The sequence below is a fragment of the Phoxinus phoxinus genome (assembly GCF_949152265.1).
Source record: "Phoxinus phoxinus genome assembly, chromosome: 1".
In the NCBI taxonomy this organism is placed as follows: Eukaryota; Metazoa; Chordata; class Actinopteri; order Cypriniformes; family Leuciscidae; genus Phoxinus; species Phoxinus phoxinus.
Genome location: NC_136876.1, coordinates 20,790,761 through 20,816,834, shown reverse-complemented (window position 1 = coordinate 20,816,834; position 26,074 = coordinate 20,790,761). Strand labels below are relative to the sequence as shown.

At 46.4% G+C, this 26,074-nt stretch overlaps 1 protein-coding gene across 1 annotated transcript; it reads left to right on the top strand.

Moving 5' to 3' along the window:
* Positions 1-17,234: 17,234 nt before the first annotated feature.
* On the top strand, positions 17,235-22,517 carry LOC307010002 (beta-1,4 N-acetylgalactosaminyltransferase 2-like; the record flags this gene model as incomplete). Its single annotated transcript, XM_079634306.1, has 7 exons — positions 17,235-17,381; positions 18,164-18,344; positions 19,240-19,326; positions 19,473-19,654; positions 21,094-21,237; positions 21,323-21,548; positions 21,663-22,517. The coding sequence occupies 7 exons, from the start codon at positions 17,235-17,237 to the stop codon at positions 21,842-21,844; spliced, it is 1,149 nt and encodes a 382-aa protein (XP_079490432.1). The 3' UTR covers positions 21,845-22,517.
* Between the last annotated feature and the right edge of the window lie 3,557 nt (positions 22,518-26,074).

Here is a 26,074-nt window from a genome sequence, read left to right as displayed (position 1 = left end):
TATAAATACCAAGCATAGCTGCTTCCACTCCGATTTTCTTTACTTCACGAAGCTACACGCATCGTTGGACCGGATTCGAGCCACCACAGCCGTCTGACACAGCACCTCAGCAGGACGAGCCCTTACCTGAAGCCGCTGGTCATCGCCGCCTTCAGCCGCCGTTCCCTGCTGCGCTTCTCCGGCGTGGAATATCCTTTCAGTCTTTGTGTGTGTTTTGTGTGTGTGTTCGCCTACTGCGTCACACATTTTTTCCTCACAAAAGAGCACGAGTGTCTTTTTAAAGATGTCTCGCGTTTCCTGCGGCTCCTGCCGAGCCGCGCTCATCGACGGGGACCACCACGAACTATGTGTTTCCTGCTTGGGCGAGGAACATGCAGCTATCGCTCTCGGTGATGGCGGCTGCCATCACTGCGACATGATGCCAATCGCGACTCTGCGGACTCGCCTGGCATCTTTCGCTGAAGCTGCTCAACCGCCCCCTGTAGCGCCGCGCCGTAAGAAGCGCCGCGCTCAGCGGGTCCCGGAACCTCCCTCCACGAGGAGCTCGCCGCCGCCGCCGCCGCTAGCTCCTCTCAACGTTTCGCTCGAGTCGCTCACCGACGGACAACAGCCGCAGCACGCCGCTTTGTCCGTTATGGAGGACGACCAGCAAGCTGTATCTGAGGGGGATGACGACTGCTGTTCGCTTCTCGCTTCGGAGAGCGAGGGATGGGCGAGCTCTGTGGACCTCCCCTCCCCCGCCGTTCCGGAACGTCGAGGAGGGAAGATCAGCATCGAGACAGAGCTGATGCGTCTGCTCACACAGGCCGTGTCGAGCCTCGGCCTCGAGTGGTCGACGCCCGAACAACCTGCACTCAACCGGCTGGATGGCCGCTTCCTCGCTGGAGACCGCGCTGCGCCCCCCTCCAGACACGCACCATTTCTTCCTGAGCTTCACGAAGAGGTAGCGAAATCGTGGAAGGCGCCTTTTTCAGCCAGAGTGCGTACTTCTGCCTCGCCAGCATTCTCCGTAGTGGACGGTGCTCGAGACAGAGGCTACCACGCTCTCCCTCCGGTCGAGGAGGCCGTAGCGACTCACCTTTGCCCACCCTCTGCTGGACGGCGGGCTAAGGGAGTCCTACCATCGAAAGCTTGCCGCACATCGTCAGCTCTGAACGGCCGCGTGTATTCCGCCGCCGGACAAGCTGCATCGGCGCTGCACACCATGGCGGTGCTCCAAATCCACCAGGCTAACCTCCTCTGCAAGCTAGACGAGGAAGGCCCGGGCGCGATCAGTGTTCCGGACTTACGTAGCGCCACAGACCTAGCTCTTCGCGCTACAAAGTCCGCCGCACACGCCATCGGCAGGATTATGGCCTCAGCTACTGTTTCCGAGAGACATTTGTGGCTGACTCTCTCTGAAATGGCGGAGTCGGAGCGCTCTGCGTTCCTCGACGCTCCCATTTCAACGACGGGCCTCTTCGGATCCTCCGTGAAGGACTTCGCGGACCGATTCGCCGAGGTACAGAAAACTTCGCAGGCCATGAGACATTTTTCTGCCAAAGCGCTCCGGTTCCGTAACAGGCCGCCCTAAACAGCCGCCTGCCCGAACTCAGCAGCGCCCCGCGCCCGCCGCACCGGCCCAGCAGCAACAGGCCCGAGAGAGACCACGGTCTCGCTCCGCCGGACGCCGCCCGCCACCGCGTGGTCCTCGGCCCAAGATTTCACTCAAGCCCGAGGCCTCGGCGCCATCCTAGCCCTGCTAGGAAAAAGACGGTGTTCGGGTCCCGCTGCGGCCGGACTTCCACCAAAGATTTTCGCTTGTACAGCCCTAAGTTCCGTGTTTGTACCAGTGTATTTAGCAGCCAACAAACCGGCCGTAAAGCCCGTTTGCCTGCACACAAACGCCGTTTTCACGGCGACCCAGATAAATCTAAAAAAGAGTTTAATTTCTGGTGTTCCGGCCAAGGCCGATGGTGTAATGTGTGTAACTGCAATGCCCACCCAGTGCCCATTCATTCACACAAGCACAGCCCCGTTCAACACAGGGTCTGCACACATAAAATCGGCTCATGCCGATTGTGCTTTGCATGTAGTGAGCGTGCCCACTATCCAGTGCCCACAACCACTACACACTGCACGTTCCGCGGTTTCTGTAAAAACGAAACTAACGAACGGTCAGTCAGTACACAAACACAATGTCCCCGGTGTTATAAATGTGCCCGCCACCAAGCGCCCACGTTTATTCACAAACATATCGAGCCCTACGGGACTCGTCCCGCGCGCTCTCTCTCGACACAGAGAGCCGAGCGCGCGCGGGATGCATACTGTGTTAAACATGCCCCCCGCCTCACACGCCACGGCGTCCATGTCACAGCACACGGTTGCTCTCGTGTCGCCGCCATTTCGCGACCAGGGCCCAGATTACATTCAACCCCTAGTCACACGTGCAGATGCATGGGAAAGACTTCCCGGGGTCTCAGAATGGGTGCTAGAGACTAAAAAAAGAGGCTATTCGCTACAGTTTCATCGACGCCCTCCCCGTTTCACGGAGAAAGTCGAAACAACGGTAAAAACAGAAGTAGCACATCTACTTCGAGCCGAAATAGCGAAGCTATTGAGCAAAGGGGCCATAGAGCCTTTATCTCAAGCTCAGAGCGAAGGGGGTCTGTACAGCAGATATTTTCTGGTACCGAAAAAAGACGGGGGTCTCAGACCCATTTTAGATCTCAGGCATCTGAACAAAGCGCTGACAAAGCGAAAGTTCAGAATGCTCACGACCAGAGCCATCCTCGCGCAGGTTCGCCGAGGAGACTGGTTTATGGCAATAGATCTGAAAGACGCGTATTTTCACATACAAATTGCGTCACGTCACAGGCGATTTTTGAGATTCGCCTTCGAGGGCCAGGCATATCAGTACACAGTCCTGCCATTCGGCCTGTCTCTAGCACCTCGTACATTTACAGTGTGCATGGACGCGGCGCTGGCACCCCTGAGACTCCGCGGCATTCGAATTCTGAATTATTTGGACGATTGGCTGATTCTAGCTCAATCACCTTCAGAACTCATCCGCCACAAGACCCTAATTCTCGATCACCTCGAGTGCTTGGGTCTGAGAGTCAATTGGGAGAAAAGTTCACTGTTTCCCAGTCAAAGGATCTCCTTTTTAGGACTGGAGCTGAACTCGCTGTCTATGACAGCTCGACTGTCATCACAACGCAGGCGAAATGCCCTGCGGATGGCGAAATCCTTCCGCAGCGGCCACATAGTGCCGCTCAAGAGATTTCAGAAAATGCTAGGCCTCATGGCCGCAGCATCGACAGCTCTACAGTTGGGCCTGCTGCGCATGCGCCCACTGCAGTTCTGGCTAAAAGCGCGTGTACCGCGCCGAGCATGGGTCCACGGTCGTTATCGCCTCAAGGTCAATCAGGAATGCGTTTCAGCCCTGACACCATGGAGAGCGTCAGACTGGTACCGGTCAGGTGTAAGCCTGGGGACTTCTTCGAGCCTGAAGGTGGTGTCCACGGACGCGTCCACCTCAGGCTGGGGAGCACTGCTCGAAGGCAGACCGTTTTTTGGCCAATGGGCAAAACGAGTCGAACTACCGCACATAAACTGCCTAGAAATGATGGCAGTGGACTTAGCGCTGAGGCGCTTCTGTCCTCGGATAAAAGGACACCACGTCCTAGTCCGTTCGGACAACACGTCGGTAGTAGCCTATATAAACCGCCAGGGTGGCGTGAGATCCCGAAACCTTTACAGGCTGACGGAACGCATACTGGTATGGGCCCAGCACAACCTGCGCTCGCTGAGAGCGATCCATGTGCCTGGTCGCCTGAATGTAGGACCAGACAGACTCTCACGGAACAATGTTCCGACAGGAGAATGGTCCCTACACACACAGACAGTGCGTCTGCTGTGGAAAACGTTCGGCAGAGCGGAGATAGACCTGTTTGCAAACCAGGAAAACGCTCACTGCCCGGAATTCTTTTCAAAGAGCACGAACGCGCTCGCCAGAGTCTGGCCCCGCCGTCCGCTCTATGCTTTTCCCCCTGTCTCGCTCCTGCCCCAAGTGCTCGAGCGAATCAGGAAAAGCGGATGCTCAGTGCTTCTTGTAGCACCATACTGGACGAATCAACCCTGGTTCCCAGTCTTGATGCAGCTCAAGAGTACTGCTCCGTGGCCGATCCCGGTGAGGAGGGATCTCCTCTCGCAGGCCAGGGGCTCGATTTTGCATCCTCACCCAGAGCTATGGTCCCTTCATGTGTGGGCCATAAACGGGTACCCGCTAAACTCCCAAGAGGAGTGTTAGACACGATCGAGCAGGCTAGGGCCCCGTCTACTAGACGGCTCTACGCTTCCAAATGGTCGGTGTTCTCTGACTGGTGTTCAGACCAAGGTCTATCACCTCTTCAGTGCGGTGAAACGGAGGTTCTCTCCTTCCTGCAGGAGCTGTTGGATAAGGGTAGGACCCCATCCACGCTCAAAGTCTATGTGGCAGCCATATCAGCGTTCGTCAATCCGACGCTTGGCCATGCACTGGGCAGAAACGACCTGGTGGTACGTTTCCTTAGAGGAGCCAGAAGGTTAAATCCTCCAAGGCCTCCCTCAGTCCCCGTTTGGGACCTTTCTACAGTGTTGAACGCTATGAAAGGGGCCCCTTTCGAGCCTATTCACTCAGTTGACATGAAACATCTGTCTCTCAAGACCATGTTTCTTTTGGCTCTCGCTTCAGTGAAGCGTGTGGGGGATCTGCAAGCGCTCTCGGTAAGAGCCTCTTGTATGGAGTTCGGGCCCAACGACTCTATAGTCGTGTTGAAACCGAAGCACGGGTATGTACCTAAGTCCCTCAACACACCGTTCAGGGCTCAGGTCATCTCCCTGTCGGCTCTGCCGGCCTCTGAGGACGGAAATAGCTTTCTTTGCCCGGTCAGGGCATTAAGAGCTTACGTGTCCCGCTCCGCTGTTTTTCGACAGACGGAGCAGCTCTTCGTTTCGTTCAGTGGGCGCTCTAAAGGGCGTGCTGCGACGAAACAGAGCCTATCTCGATGGGTAGTGGATGCCATTGCGCTAGCCTACGCATCTAGAGGTTTGGAATGCCCCCTGGGCATCAGAGCACATTCTACGAGAGGCATGGCCTCGTCGTGGGCTTGGTATAGCGGAATCTCTTTGCATGATATTTGTATGGCGGCAGGCTGGGCCTCCCCGTCTACATTTATAAGGTTCTATAACCTAGAGGTTCCCGCGTTGCAGGCTAAACTGCTCTCGGTCTAAGACCAGGTATAGTGTTCCTGCCCCGCACTGCGGCCCAGGTCACTAATGTTTAAGCATCACTCACCGACAATGTGTCCCATGAGCATGCTATTTACCCCCCCCCCATATATATCTATTATTTACATATATATGTTATTATGCCCCTAGGGGCCCTATTATAAAGGGATGATGCTATCCTAGCCGCTCTCCCTGTATACTCTTGGTGTAGGCTCTGGCATGCCGGGGCGCGTGCGCGCGCCCTCGGGTGTCTGGGTCGGTCCAAGAGCACGCACGGCGTCTTACAGGGGTTCCCGCAGCGTCGATTCGACGCAGTAGGAGAGAACTCTACGTAAGAGAACGTACTCGGTTACTAACGTAACCTCGGTTCTCTCTAGGAGAGGGAACGAGTACTGCGTCTCATGCCGTGCATGCCCACGATGTGTCGCTTCTGTGACAAAAATCGGAGTGGAAGCAGCTATGCTTGGTATTTATAGACCTAGGCCACGCCTGTTTCGGCGGGAGATGACGCAGAAGGGCGCGAAGCGCCCTCATTGGTCAGCGTCACTGGCCTCGCATAGGCTGTGCTTTTCTGGCGGAGCAGCCAATGGGCGAGCTGTATTGCTCCGCCTAGGGTTGTATGCTACAGAAAAGCGTTTTACATATTACAAAATTAAGGATTAATTTTTGGGCTTCAATCTCGACAAAGAAATATCTTTCCCGCAGCGTCGATTCGACGCAGTACTCGTTCCCTCTCCTAGAGAGAACCGAGGTTACGTTAGTAACCGAGTACGATTTCTGTTAAACTTTCTATTCATCAAATAATCCTACATTTATTTTTTACTAAATTTACTTATTTATAATAAACCTTTCTTGAGCAGCAAATCGGTATATTAGAATGATTTCTGAAGCATCATGTGACACTGAAGACTGGGGTTTGTCAGCATTATGTTCAGTTTGTTTCGGTTTTCATGGACTTTCTGTTTGTTTTTGTCACATGCCTTGTTCTGATTCCACTCGTCTGTCTCCTTTGTTTCAATAGTTACATGCATTCGGAGTCTTCAGTCTGTTCCTGAGATGACCACAGTGTGACTGGAGTAATGATGCTGAAAATTCTGCTTTTACAGCAATAAATGACATTTTAAAATGTATACAAATAGAAAAGTTATTTTAAATTGTAATAATATTTCACAATATTATTTTTTGTTTTTGTTTGTTTGTTGTATTTTAAATAGAATAAATGCAGCCTTGGTGAGCAAAAGAGACTTATTTTAAAAACATTAAAAATCTTACCGATCCCAAACTTTTGAACAGCAGTGTAAATGTGGTCAAAGTCAAAGAAACTATTTAACAAAGTATAACTACATCTGTTGACTTTATTCTGTTCAACAGTGTCAGTCCTGGGCAAGACACAGTCTCAAGGTAAACATTTAATACAATTTTGCTAGTTAAAATTAAGTAGATCTGTGTAAGATGGTCTACCTAACCTGGGGTCTTTTTTATCATGTTTATAGTATAACTGGACCTTTGCTCAGGCCAAATGCTACTTGTGAAGGAGATGAACTCACCAAGCAATTTGCACCAGAAGATCAACTGGATGACATCATTGAGCGCAGAGCACAGGAGTTCAATCAACATCAACTCAGGTTGAACTGTTTTTTTTCTACATCTCACCCAAAATCCTGTAAAACAGCACAACAGTGTCATGTTAAATACACACTGCGTAGCTTTGTTGTTTTGAGGTACATCCCTCATAGAAGTCCGACTTGCATCCTCATATTATCTCTGAGCAGGGGCGCAAGGAGAACATTCTATTGATGATTATTTTTGGGAGCCACTTATACTTATAACTTTTTTTATAACATAGTACTATTTTCTTCTTGCGTTTTGCTCAGGATGAAGACAAACAAAGACATTATTATCGCCAAGGCCAACTCTCCTCTCCAATATCCTACCAGTTTCAACGTAGCTCCTCTGAAGAAAAGTTTAATACCAGGTCAGCATACTATAGCTTTCCTGCCATGCCTCCTTCAAAACACATAAGCCCCTTTCACACAGAGATTCCGGAAAATACACGGATAATGTGCCCCGGGATTTGTCCCGGGATCGTTTGATTTTGGTTCTTTCACACTGCCAGGGATTTTCCGGAATCTGTGAGTGCGTTCACACACATCCCGTAAAAACATGTGACGTCAGGATGTGTTGTAGAAAGGCCAGTCTAATCTTCCTCTACCGCTCTTCCGTAGTCGTGCACTTGGTGGATTTTTTTTACAGATTTTTTTTTTGCTTGCACTGACATCTGTCTGTAAGGCATGATGAAACGCGCTGATGACATATGTCTGCGCGAGGTCTGGTTGGACTAACACTTTATGGTCCTATTCTTCCACAGACGATATAAATAATAGCCTACATTTAGACCACTTAACCTAGTGATTGTTATCGGGATGTGAAGAAACTTTCCACCAGTATTAGGGATACATGATATCGACCACATATCGATATCGCTGATTAATGGTTATTTTTAGTGTTATTGTTATCGATCCGATAAGAAAATTAGGCCATTAAAGCCGATAATGAATTATTTACTTCAGCTGAGACACTTCAGATGCTCGCTGTTCTCCATGATGAAATCACTTCGAAAAGGAAGATATGTCATAATCACTGGATACGGAAACTGGAAACAGTTGCAGGCAGTGTTTATTACAATACGGTGAACAGTACAAGCAGATGGTAAGGTGACGCAGGGACTTCGGTGGCCAGAATCCGTGAAGACGTGCAGTGATGAGGTGACGGTGAGAAGACAATGAATCCAACACAAGACGAGAAGACAGGAACACAAGGCTGGAACAGGACACCGGAACACCAACACGAACGACATCAAACAACGATCTGACAAGGATGATAGAACAACAGTGAGTATATATAGAGTGGTGAGATTGCCCGCAGCTGGTGACGTGATGATGATGATGAACAGCTGGAGCGGATCAGGTAATGTCATAACATTCACGCCCACTATACCCATGCGCTCACACAACAACATAAACACGAGACTAGAAGGAACAGAGAATACGTCTACCGTGACAGTACCCCTCCTCCTAAGAACGCCTCCTGGCGTTCCCAGACTCCCTTACCTGTCGATTGTAATCATCGATAAGGGAGTGATCCAGGATGTCTCTAGCAGGTACCCAACTTCTCTCCTCCGGACCGTAACCTTCCCAGTCCACCAAGTACTGAAATCCGCGTCCCCTCCGCCTAGAGTCCAGAATACGGTTAACCGAATATGTGGTCTCCCCATCTACGAGTCGCGGTGGGGGAGGAACCGGGACCGGCGGATTAATGTGAGAATGAAACACGGGTTTGATTTTGGACACATGAAAGGCGGAATGGACCCTCCTGTACGCGGGAGGTAACTTGAGGCGGACTGCCACCGGACTAATGATTTTGGTGACAGTAAACGGGCCAATAAATTTGGGTGCAAGCTTATTAGAGACGGTGCGCAAAGGAATGTTCTTAGTTGAAAGCCACACTTTTTGACCCACGACGTATACGGGAGGCTTTGACCTGTGGCGATCGGCCTTGGCCTTGGTGCGCGCCTCCACCTGGAGTAGAGTCTCACGGGCTCTAGTCCAGGTGCGGTGACACCTCTGAACGAAGGCGTGAGCGGAGGGAACCGCAACCTCGGATTCCAGACTGGGAAAAATAGGTGGCTGGTAACCTACACTACACTCAAACGGAGATAGGCCCGTGGCCGACACTGGCAACGTGTTGTGGGCGTACTCCACCATAGAGAGTTGTTGGCTCCATGAGGAAGGATTCTTGGATACCAAACATCGCAACACTCTTTCCAAATCTTGGTTGGCTCTCTCGGTTTGGCCATTGCTCTGGGGGTGAAACCCTGAAGAAAGACTAACCGTCGCCCCCAGTAATCTACAAAACTCTCGCCAAAATTTGGACACGAACTGGGGTCCCCTGTCGGAAACCACGTCAATCGGAAGGCCATGTAAACGAAAGACGTGATCAACGACCGCTACCGCTGTCTCCTTAGCTGAGGGTAATTTGGGTAAGGGAACAAAATGGGCTGCCTTCGAGAACCGGTCCACCACAGTTAAAACCACTGTGTTCCCCTGAGAGGGTGGGAGGGCGGTAACAAAATCTAGAGCGATATGGGACCAGGGTCTCGAAGGAACCGACAGCGGCTGAAGTAACCCATCTGGAGGTCGATTGGAAGTCTTACCAGTGGCACAAACCGAGCAAGCCAAAACAAAATCGTGAATGTCGCGAGCCATACGAGGCCACCAGAATCGTTGCCTGACTAAAAAACTAGTACGATTAACTCCTGGATGGCAAGCCACGTTGGAGCCATGACCCCACTGGATAACGTCAGACCGTAATCCCTCCGGCACAAACAAACGATTCGGTGGGCACCCGGGCGGAGGCGTTACCCCTTCTAGGGCGCTCTTGACCCTCGACTCGACCTCCCATGAGAGTGTGGAGATGAATAGAGTCTCCGGCAAAATGCACTCGGGAGTAACCTGGCGTTCGGAAAAATCAAATATACGAGATAACGCGTCGGGTTTGATGTTCTTGGAACCCGGACGGTAAGAAAGAGAAAAATCAAAACGACCGAAAAACAGTGCCCACCGAGCCTGCCTGGAGTTCAATCTTTTAGCAGTTCTGATGTACTCTAGGTTCTTGTGATCAGTCCAGACGATAAAAGGTACCCCCGCACCCTCCAACCAGTGGCGCCATTCCTCCAACGCTAACTTAACTGCCAACAACTCTCTGTTACCAATGTCGTAATTACGTTCGGCTGGGGACAATCGATGAGAAAAAAACGCGCACGGATGCATCTTGTCGTCTGCAGGGGAGCGTTGGGACAACACTGCACCTACTCCCACCTCTGACGCGTCGACCTCCACCACGAACTGACGTGAGGAATCAGGGGCGACAAGAATGGGGGCTGAAACGAAGCGGCCTTTCAGTTTAGCAAACACGGCCTCGGCCGTGTCTGACCACCTGAACGTAGTTCTGGGGGAGGTCAAGGCAGTCAGAGGTGCGACTAGTTGGCTGAAGTTGCGAATAAAACGCCGATAGAAATTGGCGAACCCCAGGAATCTCTGCAGGGCCTTGCGAGAGTCCGGGCTTGGCCAATCTACCACAGCCTTAATCTTCTCAGGGTCCATCCGCATCCCTTCAGACGAGACGATGCATCCTAGGAAAGGAACAGACTGTGCATGAAAATCGCATTTCTCCGCCTTGACAAAAAGCCCATTCTCTAGCAACCTCTGAAGCACTCGTCTGACGTGTTGCACATGTTCCTGGAGAGAAGAAGAAAAAATCAATATGTCATCCAGGTAGACATATATGAACTGATCGATCATATCTCGCAACACGTCATTGACCAGTGCCTGGAAAACTGCCGGCGAGTTGGACAGCCCGAACGGCATAACCAAATATTCAAAGTGCCCCCTGGGGGTGTTAAAGGCAGTTTTCCACTCATCCCCCTCCCTAATGCGAACCAAATGATAAGCGTTACGCAAATCCAATTTTGTGAAGACAGACGCTCCCTGCAACCTCTCGAAGGCTGAAGACATCAGCGGCAAAGGATAGGTGTTCTTTACCGTGATGTTATTCAACCCTCGGTAATCAATACAAGGTCGCAAAGAACCGTCCTTCCCCACAAAAAAGAACCCCGCCCCCGCTGGAGAAGAGGAAGGGCGGATGAACTTGGTTGCTAGAGAATCAGAAATATATTTCTCCATAGCCTCCCTTTCTGGTATAGAAAGTGAATATAACTTGCCCTTAGGCGGAGACTTACCTGGCAGTAAATCTATTGCACAGTCATAGGGACGATGCGGAGGGAGAGAAGCAGTACGAGACTTACTGAACACCTCCTTCAGGTCCAGATACTCTGCGGGCACGTTAGACAAATCCCCTGCTTCCTCCTGAAAGACAGAAACAGGGACAGACGAACAGGCAGACACAAGACAAGACTTATGACACTCCTTGCTCCACTCCAGCACAGTCTTATGATGCCAGTCTATACGGGGGTTATGTTGTATGAGCCAAGGATGTCCAAGGACGACGGGTGCAAGAGGTGAATCCATGACGTAGAATGAAATGGTCTCTGAATGGTTGCCAGAAGTGATGAGAGTTATGTCCTCGGTGGAAAGAGAAATGGTGGGGAGTTCTTGTCCATTAAGTGCATTTACCGAGATCCTGTGGGTGAGAGTCTTGAGTGAAATCTGAAGCTTCTGTGCAAAAGTGTGGTCCATAAAATTACCCTCAGCCCCAGAATCCAGAAGTGCTTGACAGTCGTGCTGGTGGACTGACCATCTTAGTCTTACCGGGAGGAGCGTGGAGGTAGATGTAGTCGTGGATGAGGTCTTCCTGGCGGAGATCCCACCCGATAGTAGCCTCAAGTTTACTATCGGGCTAGGCCCTTTTACCGGGCAGTTGTACGCATAATGTCCCGCTCCTCCACAGTACAGGCAAAGGCCCTGGGACCTCCGCCTCTCCCTCTCCTCCCGGGAAAGCCGAGCTCGACCCACCTGCATGGGTTCCGAATCGAATGTGGGGCTGACCACGTCCCTCCCGTTGGGCCTCCAACCTTCAACTCCTCCGGTGGGTCGGGTAGACGGAGTCCGGCGCTCGACCCTGGACAGCCGAGCATCCACCCGTAGTGCCAGATCCACGAGCCCGTTCAGTGTGGTCGGAAGATCCAGGGCGTAGATCTCCTTCTGGACGTGATCAGCCAACCCATGCAGGAACATGTCCCACTGCGCCTCCTCGTTCCATCCGCACTCCGCCGCTAAGGTCCGGAACTCAATCGAGAAATCGGAGACCGACCTCTCTCCTTGACGCAGTTCTGCCAGGGTCCTGGCAGCCTCTCTCCCAGAGACGGCCCGGTCGAACACCTTTCTCATCTCAGCGGCGAGGGTCTGGAACGAGGCACAGCATGGGTTCTGGTTCTCCCACACCGCCGTTCCCCAAAGCGACGCCCTCCCAGTCAGCAAGGTTAAAATAAAAGCCACTCTGGCCTGTTCGGTGCTGAAGGTCTGAGGTTGCAGAGCGAAGTGCATTGAACAGCGTGTCAGGAACGCTCTGCAAAAGGCTGGTTCACCAGAATATGACTCTGGTGCAGGTAGGCGGGGCTCAGACTGAGAAGGACGCGCTGGAGCTGTGGGGGGAACGACCGGTGTGGGCGGCGCAGCGGGACCCTGTAGGCGTTGGATCTGCTGGGTGAGCTCGGACACCTGCGTCACCAACGCTTGTACTGCGCGACCCGTATCGCCGATCTCTCTCTGCTGCGAATCCATCCTCTGGACAGTGTGATGAATGAAGTCCTCCAAGGATCCTGAAGACACGCCCGCTGCTTCCATTCCATGGTCAGATCGTTCTGTCATAATCACTGGATACGGAAACTGGAAACAGTTGCAGGCAGTGTTTATTACAATACGGTGAACAGTACAAGCAGATGGTAAGGTGACGCAGGGACTTCGGTGGCCAGAATCCGTGAAGACGTGCAGTGATGAGGTGACGGTGAGAAGACAATGAATCCAACACAAGACGCGAAGACAGGAACACAAGGCTGGAACAGGACACCGGAACACCAACACGAACGACATCAAACAACGATCTGACAAGGATGATAGAACAACAGTGAGTATATATAGAGTGGTGAGATTGCCCGCAGCTGGTGACGTGATGATGATGATGAACAGCTGGAGCGGATCAGGTAATGTCATAACATTCACGCCCACTATACCCATGCGCTCACACAACAACATAAACACGAGACTAGAAGGAACAGAGAATACGTCTACCGTGACAAGATAAGCACAAATCACGTGAGAACTTGACAAGAATGTCGTGGATTCTTGTTCGCCAGTGTTTCAGCACAACGAGCGCGTTTACGGATTCAAGCATATGACAAGCAGTCAACTTCGCTTGAGCATTCACAGCATTTTGTGCTATTGTAAGTTGTAATATGTTTATTTTATATATATATATGATTAATCGCATATAGGATGCGTTTGGTTAAGTTAATGCATGAATGATGCAAAAGCTCTTCATTGTAATAATAATAATAATAATTTGTTACATTTATTTAGCGCTTTTCTGGGTACTCAAAGCACTTTACATGGAAGGGGGAATCTCCTCAACCACCAATGTGCAGCAGCCACCTGGATGATGTGACTGCAGCCATATTGCGCCAGAACGCCCACCACACACCAGCTTACTGGTGGAGAGGAGACAGTGATGAAGCCAATCAGTATATGGGGATGATTAGGAGGCCATGATGGACAGAGGCCAAGGGACAAATTTGGCCAGATTGCTAGGGTTACACCCCTACTCTTTTTTGATGGACATTCTGGGAGTCAGGCCCTCGGTTTAACGTTTCATCCGAAGGACGGATGCTCACCTTTAGCTCCAACACGCGTAGCTCAAACAGCAATTTACATTGATAACTATTGGGACTGTTATATACATGACATTATAATGAGAACACTATTGTAATAAGACGTTGTGAATTCTCTGGGTTTAGTTGCCGTTTCTGCGCGTTGTTGTGGGAAAAGCGCGTCCAGAACAGGGATTACAATACACGCTGACCAGCACAATTAGGTTCGCTTGTGCATTCGCGTCATTTTGTGCAGATATAAGTCGTAATTTTAAGTTTATGTAATATAAATATCTGATTAATCTCATATAGGATGCGTTTCGTTGAGTTAAATAACCCATTTTCCGGTGCTCATTTTCTTCAGCTTCAGCGAAGCTTCAGCTCAAACAGCAATGCAAAACATTAAAAGCTATGATTGGGATTGCATATATATAGCCTACATATAATTATTATTGTATTAAAATAGTCTGATCGGTTTCGTAACAAAATTGTTTCTCCTGGGTGGGTTGTTAGCCCTCCGCAGGATAGTCGGTTGGTGGGGCTGCCACCTCACAGCGTACCGACATGCTGGGGTCTTTGTTTGTCTGGAACCTACCCTGGAGACTGGCCCGCCTAGGGTGACCCTACCAGGAGCGAGCTCCCGACGGTATCGCTCTCCAGGGTCACTGGAACACACAAGCCCCCTCGCCACATCAAGGCCAGACCCGAGAGAGAGTTAAAGCTGCGAGCCATCCAGCACACCAAGACTCAGCTTCGCCTGGACTCCTCCCTATTCCCTATGATCCAAACATCGCCACAGACTTCAGCTGCGCCATCCGCCGCACCTTTGATAACCTGGCTACCGACAAGGTGAACGACTGGCAGACCTTCAAGGAAAGTGTCATCCAGTCAGCTCACAATGTCTTCGGATGCTTTCGACCTTCCCCGAAAAAGCATTGGACATCGGAGAGGACACTCAACATCATCGACCGGCGACGTGAGGCCCGGCTCCGAGGGGATCTGACGGAGTATCAGCGACTGAACTGCCAGCGCAATGTGGCTATAGCCGAGGATAGGGAGAAGTTCTGGCAAGCATAAGCTAAACATCTAGAGTCCGTGGCCAATAACAACAATATGAGCCGTGTCTTTAGTCTGCTGCGCCAAGCCCGTAATGGCCCACGCATCAAGACAGCCCTGGTTAAAGATTCTGATGGCAACCGTATAGCAACTGAAGCAAACTGCCTCGAACGTTGGAAAGAGCACTTCAGCCTCCTTCTGCAGCAAGGTATCTCCCCGGCTGATCCCGCCATCTCAACGGCCGCTAACGCTGCAGCCCCTAGTGCTGTCTGCAGTACTGACCCAGTCACACCTGAGGAAGTCAGAGCCTCTCTGGAAAAACTTAACAACAGGAAAGCCCCCGGCATCTGTGCAATAACCGCTGAGATGCTAAAATCAGGTGGTGAAAGCATCGTCGAGTGGCTTTCCCACATATTCAATGAGGTGTGGGAGACAGAGAGGCTTCCCAGCGACTGGACCAGAGGAGTCATCTGGAAACGTAAGGGTGACAGGCTAGTCTGCGGCAACCACAGAGGCATTACCCTTCTTTCCATTCCCGGCAAGCTCTTTACCAGGATCTTGCTCACTCGTGCTCTCCCAGCCATCAGAAGCAGCCGCCATCCCCAGCAGGCTGGCTTCATGCCTAACCGCTCCACAACAGACCAAATCTCTGCCGTTCGCTTGCTGATAGAGAAGACCTATGAATTCCGTAAAGATCGCCAACTTTACATCGGGTTCATAGATCTGAAGGCTGCCTTTGACACCGTCTGCCACACTTCACTGTGGAGTATCCTACACGCCCTTGGAGCACCACCTAATATCGTTGCCCTGTTTAAGTTGCTTTATAGCAGCGCTCAGAGCTGTGTCCGCGTCAACGGCAGAGACTCAGACTGGTTTCCCATCTCCAGTGGCGTCCGCCAGGGCTGCATGGCTGCTCCTGACCTCTTCAACTGCATCATTGACCATCTGATGTCCAGGGTTTGTGAGCGGGTCCCCGGAGTGTCCTTCAGCAGTTACCACCTGACTGACCTGGAGTACGCTGACGACACCATCCTGCTCAGCACATCCTACAGCCAGCTGAGAGACGCTTTGGGCATATACAGTGAAGAGGCTGAGAAGCTTGGCCTCCAGGTGAGCTGGACGAAAACCAAGTCCATGTATGTCGGTGACAGACCGCATCCACATTCCCTGCGGCTTGGCAATGACATTGTAGAGCCTGTCAAGAACTTTGTGTATTTGGGATCCGTAGTGACAGACAACGGGGACCTAAAACCAGAGATTACTCGTAGAAGAGCCCTGGCTGCGTCAGCCCTGCAGTCTCTCTGGAAACCACTCTGGCGGCACCAGACCATCTCACGCAAGACGAAGCTCCGTATTTACAACTCAGCAGTACTCCCCATCCTGCTTTATGGCTCGGAGACTTGGCCCTTAAATAAGTAACCCACTTGCTGCTAGATTAGATGGCTTTGATAGCAGGGCTCTCAGAACCATCCAGAACATCAGATGGCCCCAGCGGATTTCCAATCAAGCGCTTAGAGCCCTCACGTCCCAGCCTAGAGCCTAGCTGCGCAACGTCACACCCGCTGGTTCGGCCATGTCCTCCGCCTCCCTCCTGACCATCCAACGAGAGCTATTCTCCAGTTTGATCCGAAGGCCGCAGGCTGGAGACGACCATGAGGTAAACCCCGCACCCGGTGGCTTGACGTCCTTGCGGGCAACCTCCAACATCATGGAGTTGCCGAGGATGCAGAGCAGCTGGCACAAGACCGTCAGCACTGGAAACAACTGGTTCATCTGGTCGGCTCAACGCACAGGGATGGGACGCATCCCTACCCATCGCAGGAGCCAAAATAGAAAAATAGAAAATAGAATAAAATAGTTGTAAATTCTTTGAGTATATTCGCATTCTTCAGCAACTGTTGAGTTCATTAACCTTCTAGCAAAGCGGTTCAGTTTACGGGTGTTCACTCTCTTCAGATTCAGCGTGCGAAGCTCAAACAGCAATGATGTTATTTGAAACAGTAGGCCTAATATTAAAGATGTTTACTATTACTGTAATACTAAAAACATTAAAAAAAAAATTTTTTTACTTTTTGTTAGGCAATAGTTTTTTTGGTAACACTTTACAATAAGGTCTCATTTGTTAATGCATTAACTAACATGAACTAACAGAGAGCAATAACCTTTGTTAACGTTAGTTAATAAAATATTTGTGTTCATGTTAGTTCACAGTGCATTAACTAATGTTAAAGATACAACTTTGGATCTTAAAAATATGTTAGAAAATGTTGAGATTAACATTAAGATTGTTCATTCATTTTTTGGTTCACGTTAACTAATGCTAACTAAATTAAACCTTATTATAAAGTGTTACCATTTTTTAATAAAGAATGTTGGCCATAGGAATGTAAAAGGAATTTGAAAAGTTAAGGAATCTTACATTGGTTCAAACTAGGCTACTGTATTGAATGAGTATGATTTATGTTGAAGTGTTTGGGACATGGCTTTTAATAGTAAGCTTTTTGTTCTTGTAATCAGGCTCTCAAAGTATATCAAAATTTAAATTTAGATGTATCGGCTTTCAAATGTAAAGAATTATCGGTTATTGGTATCGGCCAAAATTGTCATATCAGTGCATCCCTATATTATAATTTCAGGTCTCGCTCTTCAAACACAAGGAAGAAGTGTAACAACAATCAAGAGGAATGCGTACAAGGTTGGTTTAATCTTCCAATGCCCTTTGTGATTGGTTTTTTTTTCGTAGGTAAAAGGCCTTGTATATGCATGCACCTTTTCCTGTTTCACCATTAAATACTAAAAAAGGTTCCTGTCTCAAGTGGAGGAGTTCAAGTATCTTGGGGTTTTGTTCACGAGTGAGGGAAGGATGGAACGGGAGATTGACAGACGGATCGGTGCAGCTTCTGCAGTAATCCGGTCGATGTACCGGTCTGTTGTGGTGAAGAAAGAGCTGAGCCGCAAGGCGAAGCTCTCGATTTACTGGTCAATCTACGTTCCTACTCTCACCTATGGTCATGACCGAAAGGACAAGATCCCGGATACAGGCGGCCGAAATGAGCTTTCTCCGCAGGGTGGCTGGGCGATCCCTTAGAGATAGGGTGAGAAGCTCGGGCACTTGGGAGGAGCTCAGAGTAGAGCTGTTGCTCCTCCACATCGAGAGGGGTCAGCTGAGGTGGCTCGGGCATCTGTTCCGGATGCCTTCTGGATGCCTTCCCCGGAAGGTGTTCCAGGAGCGTCCCACAGAGAGCTGGAGGAAGTGTCTAGGGAGAGGGAAGTCTGGGCATCTCTGCTTAGACTGCTGCCCCCGCGACCCGGCCCCAGATAAGCAGAAGAAGATGGATGGATGGACCATTCAACTATTTGTTTATGTCTATTTGTTAAGCGTTAAATGCATGTTGATGCAAAATCTTGAGACTGGTGAATTCAGATTCCATTCTAAATCTAAACTTACATTTGCATTAAACCCAATGATGTCTGCAGGTGTCTTTGAGTGTGAAGAGTGGAGTGCTCTCAGTAGAGGATGTTCTGGATGGACAGCAGGTGGATGGACAGGGTCAGAGTGAACTGAGCATCTCATCTAGCAACCTCACACAACTCAATGACCTGCTCTCCAGAGTGACCTACACCAGCACTATCTACCGTGTCAGAACATCAGACTTGGGTAAAGGCTATCTAAATGTACAGGAGAGACTGAATTGTAGCTTCCCAGCCAGCACACCCATGTGGGGCCCAGATGGACTTGACCTGGGCTATCTTTTGTCCGTAGTTTCCATGTAGGTCCCACATGGGTTACATGGGTTATCCCAGATTAAATGAACACTGCTCAGTGTGCACACTATCTTGGGCTCTGACTTTTCCATAGTAAATAAACATGGTTCCCTTCATCTCAGTTGCATACAATTTTGTCACTTTTTCTACACTATCCATCCACACACACACACACACACACACACACACACACACACACACACACACACACACACACACACACACACACACACACACACACACACACACACACACACAGCTTGATTCAGTTGTTCTAAAGGTATGGACATTTTTTTTAAACAAATCTGGTCTTTGGTATCAATATGACCCCCCATTGAAATTTTTCATGGTTTATTTTTCAATTGTCAAAAAAATCTATAAATCTGAAAATTTCCTCTACGCATCCATCCATTGAGTTGCATTGAAATAGTACAGATCGACAGAGAGCGAAACTCTCAATCAGTGTTCAACGAGTGAAAATATATCTATGCTAAACTTGGCCTCTAAAACACACACACACTGGCGAGCAAAATCTACTGTAGGATTTTTGTAAGCCAATGTCTAATGATAGACATTATTTAGTCGCCCAGAGTGAAGATTTAGTCGCATATGAGAGTGATTTACTCCCATTGTAGAGGGTTGTCTTGAGATATTCAATGTCTTCTTTTATCTTCAGTTGATTTCATCTGAGGCTGTGGCTGGAAGTCAGTTGTAGTTCTTGTTTTTCTCTTTTTTCTGTTCTGTGAATGTGGCCAAATGGAATTATAGTAATTGTCTTCTTTCCTTAGGTCATTTCTCTTTTGAGGACCATGAAGCCATATTTCCAATCGTGATTAGGAGACCACCAATTCCTATTCTTTATGACCCAGGAAAAGGTAAGACCACAACCCACTAATTAAAACACTACAAAACAGCATGCTACCATGCCATCAGATATGCTTGTTATAACATATGACTAAACATCTATAAAGTTTGTAAAACCTGCTTATGAAATGCACCTACTCTCTCTTTTGCAATTCAGATATTAACTCGCAAGTAACCATAATTACCAAGACATTTCTGAGGTATAAGGAGCTGAACGTCCTCATCCAGAGTATCCGGAAGTTTTACCCAAATATAACGATCATTGTTGCAGATGACAGCCTGAAGCCTGAACATGTGTCTGGAAACAACATTGAGCACTACATCATGCCTCCTGCACAGGTACACAATTCTGCCCCAACACTTCAATTGATATAATGCTGCATGTCACACATCTTGGATTTTAAGTGTAGATTACCTGGCAACTAACCACTGCTGATCACTGCTGCTCACAGTACTGAATCTGCCCTCTTGAAAGTTTTAAATGACATCTATCTATCCACAAACACTGGTGACTCTGTGGTTCTTGTACTCTTATAGCTTTCAGCAGCTTTTGACACTGTTGACCACTCTACCCTGATATCCAGACTAGAGTATTATGTAGGGATAAAAGGTATCATACTCCAGTGGTTCCAGTCCTATCTCTCGGATCGGAATCCTCTTCTGTTGCGCATCTAACCGGTGGTCTTCCTCAAGGATCTATCTTAGCGCCTTCTCTCTTTTCTCTGTATGTTACCATGGGCACCATTCTAAGAAGACACAGGGTATATTTTCACTGTTATGCGGACGATACACAAATGTTTTTACCAATCAAGAGAAATTATCCTTCTGCTTTTTCATCATTACTAAGTTGCCTAGATGAAGTTAAATTGTGGCTGGCCCAAATTGTTTTTATTTTTAAATGAAAACAAAACCGAGATGATCGTTTTTGGACCCGCTGTTAGTTTTCAGGCTGCCATCGATCTAGGTAGATCTGCTTTTAGATCTTCACGTGTACGGAACCTGGGCGTTTTACTAGATGAGTCTTTAAACTTTGAAAAACAAATTTCCTCTGTAATAGGCTCTAGTTTTTATCAACTTCATCTGCTGTCGAAAATCAAACCTTTCCTTAATCATAAAACTCTAGAGATGGCTGTTCATGCTTTTATCACCTCACGTTTAGACTACTGCAATTCACTTTACTGCGGGATTTCAAATTCTCAAATTGCTCGTCTTCAATCAGTGCAAAATGCTGCTGCAAGATTCCTTTTTAATAGTCGTAAAAGTGCATATCACCCCTATTCTGAGGTCCCTTCATTGGCTGCCCATTAATTTCAGAATTGATTTTAAAATCCTTTTATTTCTTTACAAATCTCTACGTAACCAAGCCCCCAGCTATCTATCTGAACTGCTACAACCATATACTCAGTCTGAGATCAGGCGACAAGAACCTGTTATTAGTCCCATATTCCAGACTCAAACGCAGAGGGGATCGAGCATTTTCTGTGGTCGGGCCTCTGTTGTGGAACAATTTGCCGTTAGAAATTAGGATAGCCCCTTCCGTGATCACTTTTAAGTCACTTCTAAAAGCGCACTTGTTTTCCATGGCCTATAATTAAGGTTGGTTGGTTTTACTATTTTTAATTGAGTCTGATACTGTTTTTGCTACTCCTGATGTGTTGTTATGCAGGTATTATTTTCTTTTAATCTTCCTCTTGGTCAGCCAGTGGCTGTTGTAAAATGTGCTACTGTATATAAATAAAATGAACTTTGCACTTGCTGATGATTATTTGGTTCCTCAGGGATGGTTTGCAGGCAGAAATCTGGCTTTATCCCAACTCACAACTAAATACTTCCTGTGGGTTGATGATGACTTCTTCTTCTTGAAAAAGACACGAGTTGAGAGTTTTGTGGAGATTATGGAAGCAATTCCAGAACTAGATGTTGTAAGTATGAAATTATATTATTTTGGGGGGTGAAAGGTCTTGGAGCACTACAGCACTGTTAAACAAGCTCGTTTTCTCCTTTTAGCTTGGTGGTGAAGTCTCAGGTAACCAGTTCCATTTCATTCTCGAGTATGATGAGGGAGATGAAGAAGGTGGCTGCCTAAAGCGTATTGAAGGAGGGTTTCATCAGCCACTTTCAGGCTATAATGGATGTGTTTTAGTGGATGGCGTCATTAATTATTTCTTGGCGAGGACTGAAGCAGTGCGAAGAATTGGCTTTGATCCATTCCTTAAAAGGGTTGGACACACCGGTAAACATACTAGATTTTATATCAGAAAAACATCTTCATTGATTGATTCCTAGCACATTTAATTCTTGTTCTTTTTCATTCTAAAATTCTCCTTTTCTTTAATTTCCCCCCCAGAGTTCTTCATTGATGCACTTGGAAAACTGTTAGTTGCATCATGCAAGGGACTTTCTATTGGTCACCAGACACATCGGGCACAAAAAGAATATGACTCATACCGGATTCAAGGGAAACTTGAAGAGAAGAGAAAACTGGCCCATCATTTCTTTAAGAATTATCTTAACTACATCAAGTACTGATTAGTATTAAATACTGATATTTTTAAAAAATAATCGACAACATATTGCACAGATAACATCTGCCAGTCTGAAGAATAGCAGAGGACAGTGAGCTGTTGCGGGTGCTTTATATTAAAGTGGTAGGCGATTTGTTCGAGAATTTAGTTTGTTATGCTGGATGAAAGTCTCTAATGATTGCTGCCAAGACATGACAAATCTGATGAAGCACTTGACAGTGCACGGAATAAACTTAAGAGCAGAAAGTTTATCCGTCTTCGACTGCAAGAAGAACTGGAGCAAATCAACCGAAACTCAGCGTATAGGATACTTGCCTTACAGGAGAAACAAGCTTGAAATGTACCTTTTAAATGGGTCATTAACTGGCTTTTTAAAAATGTGTATATTATTGTCTGAGGTCAACTTATGATGTTCGCTTGGTTTTTACATTCAAAAACATCAAAATGAATAAGTAATAGGCTATTTTCTACCCTGGTTTTGAGCCTAGCTCCTGAAACGCTCGGTTTTTATGGCCGTGCCGCATTGAAGACTTGGAAAACGCCCACTGATTGGATAACAGTTTTGCATATTATACTATACAATATAACTTGTTTGGGAAGTGGTGGTTAAGGTGTGTAAATGTTAATGTTGAGGAGTTCGGAGTTCTTAAAATGGATGAATATTATTGTACATTACATGTGTCTTTCAGTTTTTTTTCTTTTCTTTTCTTTCTCCCCCTTTTGTGTGGATGCGGGGATATTTATTCATTTGTTGTACCCTCTACCAATATAGATTATCGTTAAAAGTGTGATGGGATCCTTAAAGACACTTAGAAGAAATTAATGTGCAGTTTTTCATCTGGAACTGTAAAGGCCTGAAAGGTGCTGTGAAAAGAGGAAATATGGCTCATCTTAGGAAGCTGGGGAGCTGCCTTTCTACAAGAGACGCATCATAAAAATCAAGCGCACAAACAACTATATAAAAATTGGGTTGGCCATATGTTCCATTAAAAATTTAATTGCAAGTCACATGGAGCGGCTATGATAATTAATACAAATATTCCTTTTATCACATCTGATATAATTTCGGACCCAAATGGTAGATATATTTTTGTAACTGGAAAACTGTAATACCCCTGTAACACTGGCAAACATCTATGCTCCCAACTACGATGATGAGAAATTTATAAACTCAATACTAGCAATCTTACCCAACCTTCATGGCTATAGCCACAACCTAATTTTAGTAGGATATTTTAATTTGGCGATCGACCCAGTATTGGACAGATCATCAAGCAGGCAACAGCCGCTCTCTAAATCAGCAAAACTGATCCGGAACTATTTAAAATCCACAAATATAATATACATTTGGAGACATTTACACCCAACTCAAGAACAATTTTTTTTTCTTTTTTTCTTGGATTCTAAATTACTTTCGGCAGTAACGTATATTGATTATGAAGCCATTGTTCAATTGGATCATGTCCCATTAAATTACAACTAAAGCTTTCCTAATAGATATACTTCCAACCTAGCGAATGGATAATATATTATTATCTGATGAGACGCATGTTAAGTTTATAAGATCCCAAATAGATTTTTATAACAAAACCCCTGAAGTCTCTAAAAGAACATTATGGGAAGCTCAGAAAGCTTATTGACGAGGTCAAATTATCTCTCTTTATGCACATCGGACTAAAACATAAAAAGAGAATAAACAGAAACTAATGGAACAAATTTCAGAAATAGATCAACAATGTGCAGCAATGTGTAATTACTACTGAACTTCTGGCAAATAGGATAACTCTTCAACTGAATTTAATCTTTCATCATCAGCTGAGACTGCAAAATTGATAAATCGCTCCAGGCATAATTATTATGAAAATGGGGACAAAAGATTAAATAATTTGGCTCATCGGATAATAGTTTCTGAAACATCAAAATTAAAAACAGAAATTCACACAGGTTCTGGTTGTACAACAAGAGATCAATCAGAAATCAATCAATAATTTAAACAATTATATGGTAAACTTGAACAGAATCAACAAAAGAAGTCAAACACTTGGACGATTTCTTTGATAGTTTAGATATCCCAAACTATTAGAGGAATCTATTACTCCGGAATAGGATCATTTTGCACTTCATAGTTTACAACCTTCAAATGCACCTGGCAGGGCCGGCCCTGACCAATTTGCTGCCCTAGGCAAGATTGAACCTCTGGCAATCTCTCTATGAACACAACTGTCTTGGGTTTTTTTGAGGTGGGGAGGAGCATAATGTTGAATGCGGATGATTTATTATTATTTCCAATCCGTCTAAATCTGTTCCTGTGATAGTTTCTGAGTTAAAAACATTTGGACAAATATCAGGGTATAAACTTAATATGGGAAAACGGTTGGGTTGAAAGTATACTATTTCCAATTAACAATCTAGCTGATCAACAATCTTTTGAATACTTGCCCTTTAAAGCTTCAACCCAGTTTAAATACTTAGGGATCAATGTCACTAAGATATTTGCAGATCTATATAAAATTAACCGGATCAAACAATGTGGGATCTACAGAGATGGTCTCATATCCCAATCTCATTAGGAGGAAAAATTAAAATAATAAAAATGACCATCCTTCCAAAAAAAAAACATTTCTATTAATGTATACCAATATATATAAAGAAATGTTCTTTCCACAGCCTTGATAAAATTATTTCAGAGTTTATTTGGAATAAAAGATACCTCACTATCTTTCTGACCTTAGTTTCAGTATGTCATGTCAAAGCAATATCTAAATCAGCATACTATCATCTGAAAAATATTGCAAGAATTAGATGCTTTGTTTCCAGTCAAGACTTAGAGAAACGTATGCATGCTTTCATCACCAGCAGGGTGGATTATTGTAATGGACTCCTCACTGGACTTCCCAAAAAGACCATAAAACAGTTGCAGGTTACGCAGCACGTTTGAGCTTCCGCAATAACCAAAAACCAGAGGTTTGTTATGTGTCAAGCAAGTACAGTTGACCTTCTGTTTATGTTTTCTGATCAATGTTTATATGAGAGTAAAAGCCTAAATTCAATGTGTTCATCATATAGAGAGATCCAATCTCTTTGACTGATCCGCTCGATTCATATGGATTAGTTGAACTCTTTTTCTTTTTATGAACTTTATGAAGCGACAAAGTGGTAGTGGACAAATGGAGGGATAGAAATCTTTTAGATATATAATATCTTCATTTGTGTTTCAAAGATGAACAAACAATTTACAGGTTTGGAGTAATTCATGGCAATTCTTTTTCATTTTTGGGTGAACTGACCAGTTCAGGAAGGAAAATTATGTTATTAGCAAGGGAATCCGTTCTACAGGACATAAATAACCTTGTTCTATATTTCATAGTGAAAAGCAAAAGTGAGAGTGACATCTTTGAGTCTAATCTCTTGGATTTAGACAGTCAAGACCTTGTAATGGGATTAGCTAAGGTGACGCATTTAAGGCAAGAGGCTTGTCTCCAAGATAACAGATCACTCAGATGAGGCCTTTAATTGGCAAAGGTAAAAGACCAAATACAAGATCCTTCAGACTATATAGGTCAACATTTGCATTTCTCCGCCACTATGGATATCACAACATTCTGATTTTATTTGAAATGCTTGGACTGCTTACACTCACCTACAGGTGGATTGTGCTATGACACAAGGAAAGGGATGAAGGATAACTCCATGTCAACAGTCACATATAACTGGTCTGTGCCTCTGTAAAGAGAGATCAGAGGTCACAGTATTTGTGTTTCTTGCCTTGAAAAACATGCATTTAAAAAACAGTGATCCCCATGCCAGTTATTATTGATAATTATAGATGATGAGAGTATATATCAGCCAGGCTGATTAACTGCCTATTTTAAGAACAGTTTTGTCAATTGATAATGAATGATTTAATCAATAAATGATTTTAAGTAATTGTTTACAATGAAAATATATTTAATTTCATACATTTAGTAATACATTTGTTTCTAATTTCTTGGAGGAATATTGAGTAAATGCAGTGTAAATTGAATTATGTGTATACAAGCATTATGTATAAGAGCTGTACATAAGCATTTTATTGTCCATCAGCAAACCCCTATATATCGATCAACCACTTATTGGTTCTTCTTGATGTGTTTTGGAATGATTGACTTTTAATAAGATGGCTCACACATTAAGTCGGTCATGTCTAGGCCACCTCCTTCTTATCCAAAACTAACTCACTTGTCAAGAGAAGGTC